The sequence below is a fragment of the Crocuta crocuta genome, unplaced genomic scaffold (genome assembly GCF_008692635.1).
Source record: "Crocuta crocuta isolate KB4526 unplaced genomic scaffold, BGI_CrCroc_1.0 scaffold339, whole genome shotgun sequence".
NCBI classification, from domain to species: Eukaryota; Metazoa; Chordata; class Mammalia; order Carnivora; family Hyaenidae; genus Crocuta; species Crocuta crocuta.
Genome location: NW_027530357.1, coordinates 1,161,923 through 1,173,564, shown reverse-complemented (window position 1 = coordinate 1,173,564; position 11,642 = coordinate 1,161,923). Strand labels below are relative to the sequence as shown.

At 51.3% G+C, this 11,642-nt stretch overlaps 1 protein-coding gene across 2 annotated transcripts in view; it reads left to right on the top strand.

The window, feature by feature from the left end:
* WSCD2 (WSC domain containing 2) overlaps positions 1-11,642 on the top strand; it is a 117,211-nt gene that overhangs the window by 96,598 nt on the left and 8,971 nt on the right. For both annotated transcript variants that reach the window (XM_077765990.1, XM_077765991.1), the window contains exon 7: positions 4,784-4,948. In XM_077765990.1, coding sequence (XP_077622116.1) covers positions 4,784-4,948 — 165 coding nt within the window. The remainder of the gene's footprint in view (positions 1-4,783; positions 4,949-11,642) is intronic.

Sequence of the window (11,642 nt, the reverse complement as noted above, 5' to 3'; positions counted from 1 at the left end):
CTGCCTCAGGGAACCCCCTGAAGGGTTACCCCAATATCTGAATATGCTGACCACCTACTGTGTGCTGGTCCTGTGTGAAGCCTCAGCTCATTTAATGAGGTAAAGCCCACAGTGAGTCTATGACCAGGGCACTATCATCCCCATTTTCCAGGTAGGAGAAGTAAGACTCCGGAGGTGGGAACTGGCCACAACCACACATCTACAAGAGTGGTTTCTTTTCATGTCTCTTGACCCCAAAGCCCCTGCTAGAGAGCTCTGCCCACCGAGTAAAGAACGCTCCCCATACCCCCTGAAGTCTGGAGACCCAATAAACCACCAGTGGGCTAGACCTCCCCTTCATCTCCCAGGAACCCGGCCACCCCGTATGGTTGGGTAGGTTGGGTACTGCACAGGCACAACCTACAATGTACGGGGAAAGTGGTGCCTGTGGTCTACACTCTGGATGGCAGTGCCTCTGCCCAGAGGAAGGAGAGTGTGCCTTTTCCTGATGTGCCCAGAGGTGCCGCAAGAACTAATGGCTGCCCCTACCAAAACCTTGTCCCCTTTTCGGCCCCATGGGATTACCAGTGGTGGCCATCTGTGGCTGCTTCCTGAGGTCCTGCTAAGAGCCCAGGGAGCGAGAATCTGTTTCCTAAGAGTGACTCCTGGCTTTGTTTACACTCCAAGGAGGAGGAGGAGAAGCCTCCCGTAGCCTGCTGGAAGTGTCCCTTAGTCTGTGCAGAGCTATGCTCCCTTAGCCTCAGGGAGTGTCCTATGGAGATGAATCCTCCCTTGACCGGGAATGGCTTCAATAGCAGATAAAGAGCCCCTTAACTGATGACTTAGCTCCTTCCCTGGGCCAAGTCCCCAGGCCATGACTGTTCAAGCTTGCAGCTCCTCGCATTGGGAGGTTTGAGAAGCCAGTGGTTGCCAAGAGCCTGGTCCATCATGGCTGTCATTCATTGAGCATTTACTATGTGCTAAATACTCATGTTCCTTCCAGGAACTAAATAGTTATTGAACACCTATGTGCCAGATCCTGTCTAAGCCCTTTAGACCAAATTATCTCCTCTAATCCTCAATAGTCCAATGACCTAGGTGCTGCTGTTATTACTATTTTACAGTTGATGCAACCTGACACAGAGGGGTTGCATAGCTTGGCCAGCGCCGCACAGCTAGGACAGGGCCGAACTGGGACTCAAACCCAGGCGGTCTGAGTCCTGAGGCTCCACTCTTAACCACAGCCTCTCTGTATATCTTGGAACTACTTCACACATCTTCTCCATTTAATCCTGGAAGGTTATTAGCTCCATTTTACAGGTAAGGAAACAGGCTCAGAGAGAGGAAGAGACTCCTTCGGTGTCACACAGCTAGGTCCTAACAGCCCTCGATTAAAACCCAGGTCTGTCAGATTCCAGAGTTCTATCCAATATTGCTTTCTTTTTTGGGCTGGAAACAACAGCCTTTATACCCCGGAGTGGGTCTTGGCCTCCCATTCAGTATTTGAACAGAGAATTCTGTTTTCTGGAGAAACTTCTTTTCTCTCTGCCAGTGTTATATGATGGAAAAATGTCCAACCTCCAAGGGGGAAAACAAATGGAATCCTACCGTGCACACCCATAGTGCACCCCGTGTGTTTTACACTCATCAGCATCCTGTTACATTTATCCTGCATCTCCAGTTCGCCATCCCTTGATCCTTATTTTTGTCATGCATTTTGAAGGACAGTTGTCCCTTGAACAAGATGAGGGTTGGGGTGGTGATGACCCCCTGCACAGCCTAAAATCCACGTTTAACTTTGACTCCCCAAAACACTTAACTGGCTGTTGATCAGAAGCCTTACCCATAACAGGTAGAGTCCGCTGACATCTATTTTATATGCTCTCTGTATTGTGTATGTATTACAGTAAGTAAGCTAGAGAAAAAAGCGCTAAGAAAATCTTCAGGAAGACACATTTATGGTAGCATATTGTATTTATTAAAAAATCTGCATGTAAGTGGACTTCGCAGGTCAAAGCCATGTTGTTTGAGGGTCAGCTGTTCAGTTGCAAACACTGTTACACTTCAGGGTACATGTCCTTAATTATAATTCAGTATTTGCTTATGATTTTTTTAAAGAATTTTTTTAATGTTTATTCATTTTTGAGTGACAGAGACAGAGCATGAGCAGGGGAGGGTCAGAGAGAGAGGGAGACACAGAATCTGAGGCAGGCTCCAGGCTCTGAGCTATCAGCACAGAGCCCGACGTGGGGCTCGAACCCACGAATGGTGAGACCTGACCTGAGCCAAAGTCGGACGTTTAACCGACTGAGCCACCCAGGCGCCCCTGGCTTATGATTTTTGAAGTGACCTTTACATAGTGTAGAATGCATAAATTTTAAACATAGTGTTCAGTGATGCGTGAGTAATCCACACCCCTTTCCAAATGTAAGAACTGGGCCTCCTGGGTAGCTCAGTCAGTTGAGCCTGTGACTTCAGCTGGGGTCATGATCTCACAGTTCATGGGTTCGAGCCCCGCGTCTGGCTCCCTGCTGTCTGTGCAGAGCCCACTTCAGATCCTCTCTCTAGCCCACGCTCTCTCTCAAAAATGAATAAACGTTTATTAAAACAAAAAGCAAAATATAAGACCTTACCGTACTCCAGAAAGTTAGACACCGAGGCTTTTTTTGCAGTGTGTTGCTGTGATCACCACTCCCAGATACCCCCTTGGCTTCAGTAGAAACCGGATTCTTTTTTCCCAAAGTCTGCTGTGCTCTGCCCAGATGCAACCTGGTGCCGTGGGGGAGGGGAGCCGGCCCTCTGGTCGGAGCCGTGGTTCGTTGGCACCCCTCGTGCTAATGCACACTCCCTCATCTGACCCCCCTCACCGAGGACACCGTTGTTGTCAATCCTCCCATTTTATTGGTGAGGAAACTGAGGCTCAGATCCATCATGTTCCTACTCAGGTCACCCAGCAAATAGGTTGAGGAATTGGAATTTCAGGTTAGGATCTCAGACTTCTCCCTTGATGGGCAGACCTCAGGGTGGCCCATAGTGATTTTTGTAACGGCAGGTCCTGTGGAATAGGAAAGACCGTGTGGAAGCTTGAAAGGGATTCTGGGAAGGATGGGATGGAAGGTGGTATCAGATGCTCCCGTGTGGTAAGGCGAGGTGAGGATGCATCGAGCACCGGGCGGTCACGGGTCACTGGTTCCTTGGGCAGGACAGGCTCTGTGCAGGAGGGGGGCGGAGCCCAGAATGGCACTGCTGGGAACAGTAGAAGGATGTGGAATGGAGGATGTGGACTAGTCTACCGGCAGTGGGGTGGAAATGGGGTGAGGGCAGAGAGCGGTTCCTCGAAAGAGAAGTTTTTAATGATGAAGTGATCTAGGGCACCTGGGTGGCTGTCATTTGAGTGTCCGACTCTTGATTTTGGCTCAGGTCATGATCTCATGGTCGGGGGATGGAGCCCCTCATTGGGCTCAGTACTGGGTGAGGAGCCTTCTTGGGATTCTCTCTCTCTCTGTCTCTGTCTATCCCCCTGCTGGGAGTGGGAGTGAAGGAAGAGAGTATAGGATGTAGGATGCAGAGCACTGTGGTGAGCCTGGGCAGGAGAGAGGGCATTGTCTGTCATCTCCAATGAAGGATTGAGGTCGTCAGCCCAGAGTGCAGAAGCAGGGCTGGAACCCCAAATCTAGGATTCTCCCCCTCCCCTCCCCCTACAGAGTCCCCTATGCTGGCCTTCTCGCAGCTTCCCTTACCTCTGTAGGGACCAGACGAAATCACCCAGTGCCTTCTTAGCCCTCTGGAGAGCCAGAGGATCAGAATGGTACCCACCTGCCCCTGCCCATCTATACATGAGGAAGCTGGAGGCTAAAAAAAATAAATAACAACCACCTCTGAGCACTTTAGTGTATTAACACATAACACGTATCATGTCAGTCAGTACAAGATCCTTGCGAAGTAAATATTCTTATCCATCTATCCATCCACCCATCCTTCTGCCATGATATCCATCCTTCTACCCGCCCATCTACATCTATCCATCCATTCATTGAAGACACTGGTATTCTCCCTAGTATATACCAGATGATACAGAAAGTGCTGGAGAGGCAGCAAAAAGCAGTATGGACAGGGTCTCCAACCAAACAAAAAATCCTTTGACTATTGTGATGAACCGTAGGGGAGAGACAATGTTCGAGAATGACAGCCCAGGGAGCACGGGAGGCAGGAGGTGCTGATTCAGCAAAGTGGAAGGAGAGAAGCAGTACACCTGGCAAAGGAAGGGGGTGGGGGGCAGTGAAGGCTCCGACCCAGGGTGCTGCGTCAGGAAGGAGCGGGGCACAGACAGGAAGTGCGGAGACCCCAAGTGCTAGCAGGCGGGTGGGTGGAATGAGCCCTGGAGGATGAAGGAGCCTGGCCCCCCGGGGCTTGGAGGCCAAGATCAGAACCTTGGACAGGACCCCATGTAGATGGGTAGCATACAAGGGTTTGCATCTAGAGGAAAGGATGGTGGAGGTGTGAGAGAGGGATTCACTGTTCTGGGGAGAAACTGAGGCGGGAGAGAAGACGCTTCCCCATAGCTGATGTTCATTGAATCCCTGCTGCGCGATCATCCCTTTTCATCCATGGGCTGATGTAACCCTCGCATCGATCCTGTTACGAGGAACCACTTTTCTCCTTTTAAAGATGAGGAAGCAGCCCTGAAGGAGTTCTATCGTGTGCACTGGGTCGTAAGGCTGGGAAGTGGTGGGGGTGGGGCTGCACATGCTGGTCCCTTCCGGACGGGCTCTGTCTGCCCCTGACAGTGTCCTGCCTTTTGCAGACAACCGCTGCATGGACAGAAGGTTCCTCCCAGCCAAGTCCAAGCAGCTCGTCGCCCTGGCCAGCTTCCCAGGCGCCGGCAACACGTGGGCTCGCCACCTCATCGAGCTGGCCACCGGCTTCTACACGGGCAGCTACTATTTTGACGGTTCTCTCTACAACAAAGGTGAGGAGGCAGAGGGGAGCAGAGAGGACCCGCCGGGGGGAGGGGCATGGGAATACCCTTCCTGAGCACCTACTGTGTGCCCCTCTGCTCACCTGGGCGTGTTGGTCAAGACCTACTGTGTGCTTGGTCCCCTCCCCTCACGTATAGCAGCTTCTGTGCAATCAGGCACCTACTATGCGTACCTTCCCTCTGTTGAGGTCACCACAAACATTCCTTGAGCACCTACTATGTGCAGGTCCCTCACCACTGACCTTTATTAACCAGGAACCCTGTGCTGTATACAGAGGTATAAAACTAGGTTCGTTTTAGGGGACGCTAGTTGAGCATCTGCTATTCGTCAGGTGTCTTGTCTGCATTTAAGCCAATGGTCTGTTGGGCGGGCGCTTTTTCATTCTGTTCACAGACGTTTACTGAGTACTGCTATGCTCTGAGTGCGCTTCCTAAGTTTGGTTTCCCAGTAGGCATTTATGGAGCGCCGGCTGTGTGCCAGGCGCTTCCTGTAGGTTCAGACTGCCGCAGACAAACCTTCCTGGCCACCTACAGGGTGCCGAGATCTGTGCCCATTGCTACATGTGTGTTTGGGTCCCGCACAGTAGCCCTGGGATGTAGGATGTGGTACCATTTCCCAGGTCCAAAAACTGAGGCTTGGAGTAAGAAGTAACTTACTCCAAGTCACACAGATTGTTTTCAATGGGCTGATGAGGGATTTCACCATAGTGTTTCCCGGTTTTAAAGCCCACATCCTTACCTCTCCATCACACCAGTAGGAACGCCCTGGGGGTTTGTACCTGGGAACTGACCGACTTGGATGAAATGTGCACTGGGTGTGAAGCCCTCCCCCAGGAAGGGGGAGGGCGTGCATATCAGGGAAGCGGTTTTGTTTGTGAGAGGTTCTGTCTCTGTGTGGGGCAGCCCTTGGCTGGGGGTCTGTATGTCTGTAAACCAGATGAAGACCGCTTCCTGACTGTGTGACTTTGAGCAAGCTTCTGTGCCTCCCTGGTCCTGTGTCATTGTGCACAAATCAGAGCCAACAGTATGGCCTTGGTGAGGTTGTTGTGAAGGTTAATGAGTTGATACATGTAACAGGCTTAGCGCAGAATAAGTGTTCAGCAGATGTAGGCTGTGAATACTAAGGTCTGGGCACTGGCCGGACACAGCTTGGTTTTGACAGAGCCATCCTTCCGTCCCAGCGTCTGAGGGTGAGAAGTGGGAGGAAGGAAATTCAAGAAGGATGAAAAGGGACAGGTTGAAGGGACAGGGCTTAGCAAGGGTGGGGGGTCTGCCTGAGAATCTCGACTTTCTTTATATTGATCAGTTTTTAGTTTGTGCTTAAGCGATCATTTATTGAGCACATAATATGTACAAGGCTCCAAGCTGGGTGTCTCGCTTGCTTATACCAGGATTTGAACCCAGGCTTGGCTTTCAACAGTATCTCTGCTCATTATTAACCACTAAGTTGAGCTGCCCATGAGTTGGTGGGAGGAAGCCAGGCACAAGACGGGAATCTCTCCGGCTTGTCCTGGGGAGCAGCGGGGTGGAGGCGGGGAGAGGCCGACTCTGAAAGCATCCCGTGGCTGGCCCACATGCTAACCTTCCTGTGGCTGCAGCAGCAACCCTATTTATGGAATTCTAGAATGTTACAGATACGAGGGTCCTTCAGGAGCATTTAGTCCAGGGATGCAGGGTGGTATCACCTCATATGTGCATTCCAGGGAATCCATGTTTAAGAAGGATTCTGAGGTTCTGTTCTCTTTCAGAAACCCAAGTGCCTTAATCTAGTCGTGATGTCTGTTGAGGGTGTAGAAGAGGGGACAGTGTGGCCACATGGCCGGTATTTACCACCTCTGGTCTAATTCAACCTCCTAATTTCTGACCAAGGAAACTGAATCTTAAAATGGCATCAGGGGATTGGATTTTCAGACTGAACTCTTACTTGTCAGGGATGAGACCTTGGGCAAGATTTCTTTACCTCTTTGAGCCTCAGTCTCCTCATTTATCCTGTGGTGATGTCAGTATTGAACTCCTAACGGTTTTGTAAAAACTATAACGAGACAGTGTGTGTGTGGCTATGCTGTAAAGTATACATTCTAAGTGACCTGTAACTGGGACAGCCCACTATTCAGGAAAGGCAAGGGGGCGGGGGGGGCCTCTGACTACACATTAGAATCACCTGGGGAGATTTTCAAGTCTGGACGCACAGGCTGCACCTGAGATCATTCCCATCAGGATCCTAGGAGGGGGCCAGGCCATCAGGAGTGCTTTGAAACCTCCCAGGTGATTCCAGAACAGAGTGAGGCCCGTGGCTCTTAAACCAGGAACCTAGTATTCTCACCTCTGGACCACAACATTAAAAAAATACTGCGTATTTTTGGGGCACCTGGGTGGCTCAGTCAGTTAAGCATTCAACTTCGGCTCAGGTCATGATCTCACGGTTTATGAGTTCAAGCCCCACATTGGGCTCTGTGCTGTCAGCAGCTTGGATCCTCTGTCCCCGCCCCCTTTCTCTGCCCCTCCCCTCCTTGTTCTCTCCTCCTCTCTCTCAGAATAAATTTAAGAAAACATACTATGTATTTTACACTCGAGTCTTGGGGGAATATCAAGAGTTGATAATCAGTGGGGTGAGGTGTGTATTAAAATGTTGAAAAGGAAAAGAGAGAGAGACAGGGAGAACATAAACCCTCCCTGGCCTTTCCTTGGGCTCACACTGTATAAACGTTTCCTTAAGTCCCTCTGACAGAGGCAGCTCTTTGAGCAGCATCCCTTTCTTCAGGGGCTTAAAAATGCTTCCTGTGTCCTGAGCCTTTGCAGGGAACGATGAGATGGCCCTGGGAGTTGGGGGCCGGCAGTGGGGTGCAGGTGCATAGAGGACACCCCCTCCCCATAGCATCAGTCAGTGCTGCTAACCCCAGGTGCCTGCCACCACCACAGTGTAAGGAAGTCCTCAGAGCTGGAGGGTCCCGGACCTTGGGGGAAGGGGGGCAGACCTGCTGCCCCTTTCACACATCAGACCCCAGGTATGAGGAGTTCACAGTTGGAAAACACACCAGCCCTTCGCACATGGGTTTCCTCTCCCTGAGACCTTGGCCCCGCCCCCATCCTAGCTCTTCTCTCTGGAAACCTGTTCCCCGGGCCACCATGGGTCACATCCCCCTTTGCAGCGTCTCTGGCAGACTTCTGTGTCTTCCTGCTTTATCTCCCTTGTATCCAGGGCACTCCTTGCTTGCAGCATGGCCCTTCTTATTATAAATATCATGTTACTGTTAATACTACTGATCATAGTGGGCCTTTATTGAATGTGATGCACCCAGCTCTGGGATGGGTGCTTATAGAATTTGTGATTCAGTCTGGGGCTGGGGGAGAGGGGGCTGTATGTGCAGAAGGTAGACGGGACTCACCCAACAGGAGGGGAAAGAGTCCCAGGCAGAGGCCACAGGGGTGGACAGAGATGTGAGGAGCGGCCGGAAGAGGAGACTGTGTGATTGGTGAATGAAATGGTTTGGTGGTGCTCGAAGGGGTGAGGGCCGGGGGGTATGGTGCAGGAACGGCATTGGGGACTGGACAGGCAAGGCCCCTGCCCACCCTGTGAGGACAGTGCACGTTATTCTGGGGCCACAGGCTGGGCAGGGAGTGGGGTGAATGGGGATTTTAGGTAGGGCGGGGTGAAGGGTGGGGGGGAATGGGTCTGTGCCAGAGTTTGGATAGGATGTTTCAGCTGCAGGGACCATGGTGAGGAGAAGGGGACAGTGGAAGGGACATTTAAGAGGCCATTGATTAGAAGTGATGGGCCCAGAGTGGGTGGCTTCTGTATGATGAGCTGAGCCTCCACGGGCTGCTGCTGATTGGAGATTTTTAGCGTTTCATCCCTTCACTGCCTCTAGCTAGATAATGGTGGTCTGTCCCCCGCCACTTGAACCTTCGATTTCCTGCTCTGGAACTAGCTTGTGTTGGGTGGGTGACCCCTCCAAGGCCCTCCTAGGTCTGATGGGCTACCTGGAATTTCCTTTCCTTTCCTTTCTCAGCAACTTGTCTTCCCTCATCCTGGCAACAGCCTGCCCTACCAAGGACTATTGAATAAGAGGGATGGAGGGAGAGAATGAATGAATGAATGAATGAATGAATGAATGAATGAGTAGATTGATTCCCACTCCCAGAATCCAAATGTCTGTACCCCTTGAGTTCTGCCTTCTTCCTCTTATCCAGGGAGGGTGGCCATTTGCAAAACATGATGTTCTCTGTGTCTGTGTCCATCTGTCTGTCTCTTTCTTGGTCTTTCTCGGTCTCCCTCTTTTCCTTCAGTCTTTGTGTCTCTATCTGATCTTTGTCTCCTTTTATTTTGGTGTCTGTTTCTCTCTCCCATCCTTTTCCTCCCCACTTTGTCCCCCTTCCCATCTCAGGGACCCCCAACCCCTAATGCAGAACCCAGAGGTGGGAGGGGCTGGGTGACTGCCCAGACTGGGCAGGGCCCTTCTCTGCCCCTGGGGGCCCACAGATGGGACAGGGCATTGGTGAGGCCGCTTCTTGGTCCTGCTGAAATAGGACAAGTTTTCTGAGAAGTGCCTCAAAATAAACCCCATTATCCCTCAAGGACCACCAGCCTCCAGGGTGTCCGTGTCCAGAGCCAGGAGTAAGTCTTTGGAGTCTCTGCCACCACCCTTCTCTGTGCTTCAGTTTCCTTAACTGCAAAATGCACAGGCAACTCTAATATTGGGGGTGTGGGGGAAAGGAGAATACATACCTTGTTCTCTCTGTGGCCCCAAACCCACAAGTTATTTCTCCAAAGCCTGGGACCCTTATCCGGCCCCTCAGTCTCTCAGGGTCATGTGGGTGCCCTAGATAAGCTGCTATCTTGGTGAACTTCCAAAGGAATGGGATTTAAATATTTGGCATTGATGCAGTGGTGTTGCTGGGTCCTAGGTCAGGGAAGAGTGCAGAGGAGGGGCCCCCTGGTGGTGGAGTTTCACAATTCCGCTCAGGCCCCAGGCTTGCATCCCTGATTGCTCTGTAATTACCTAGAGGCCCCTCCCTGGAGGAAAGCTGAGCAGCCATTGCGTTCCTCAGGCGCACCGATCCCATGTGGCTTCTTAAGGGCTCCTTCCTAAACACACAACTCCTCTCTCTGGGAGGCACTGTGCTACATGGAATCTTCTCCACCTTCCTACTTTTCCAGTGTACCCTACAAACTAACTTCTTAGGCCACCCGAGACCAAAGCAAGTCTTTTCTAGTGCTCATAGGTTTTGGTGTCTTGATCAATACTGGGCTAGGTTGACTCCGTCATGTAACACAGAGAGAGAGAGACGTGATTTAGGGTGTCAACAACACCGGGAAGCTGATTTCACCTAGTTTCACCACTCTGCCCCGTTGCTGTTTTTCTTCTCTGAGAACCTGTACGCTGCCTTGTGCAACCCCTCTGTGTGTGTTCGGTTGCTGTGCCTGTGATGACATAGATTTTGGCAAAGAGAAAATGAAACCGTAGATGGGAAGCTCCTTGTCTGAGTCATGAGGACCTTCACCGATGCCACGCGTGACTGCGGGCCATGAAATCCTATCCAGTGCCACCTTGTGGGTAAATGTCTGTGTCCTGAACTCACTCGCAAGCCCCCAGACCCCATTCCTCAGTGTCCCTTGACACTGTGCTGCCTGTGGGCCTCAAAGGCCGTGGGTTAATGTTTCCTTGAGGGCATGGGCCAGCGCTCATTTGCAAGTCTTCACGGGGCCAGTCCCCGGATGGAATCTGGCTCAGAAAGGACATTCCACTCCTGGCTCTGTTACCTTGCGACCCCAGTGTGGGGAGAGGGGGTGCTGTACCTTCCTGAAGCCCGATCTCCAGGAACAGAAGTAGATACCATGCCGGCCTCATCTTAATCCACCTTAAAAGCCCAAGGCAGAGCCTCGGAAACCTTTGTGCGTGTGCCAGGAAGAAAAAAATGAACTCCATGGTTTGATGAGTAAGGGTGGCTTCTCAGTCCATGACGTCTCCCCTAGACTTGTCCTCTCTGAGCTGCCATTTATTGAAGTTAATACAACTATGTGCCTCAGTGGTTTCTTACAACAGCCCTGTGAAGGAGAAGCGGTGTGGTTCCATTCCATAGGTGAAGAAACTGAGGCCCAAAGAAATAACATTGAGTTGGAAACACAGCTGGTATCGTGAAACCATTTCTCCGTGGCTTTCACATTGCCACCAAGTGTCTCCACTCCCATGAGGTGGGGGGAGGGGCCAGAACTCAGTCTCGGGAGCCGGGATGGCTTGGGTTTAAATTTTGACCCTGCCTCTCACTCACCGTATAATCAAAGCAAGTTCTTTGATCTCTCTGTGCCTGTTTCTTCATCTATAAATTCTCTCCCAGGGTTGTTGAGAGGATTGAGTTGCTGAGTTACACAAAAGGCTCAGATAGTATCCAGCACACAGTTGGCCCCAGCAAAGCATTTTCCAGCTATCTTTTCTCCCAGTTCCTCACTTTTTGAGTTGTTCAAGTTTAATTATTTTAAGAGTGTGCAGGGGAGCAGTAGAGAGAGGGAGAGAGAATCTTGAGCCGGCTCTGCACCGTCAGGCGCTCATCTCCGTCCAACTCACAGACTTTGAGATCATGTCCCAAGCTGAAATCAGGAGTTAGACAGACGCTTAATCAACTGAGCTACCCAGGCGCCCCATCCTCCGCTTTTGAAATGAAAATCAGATCACGTCCGCCCCCTTTT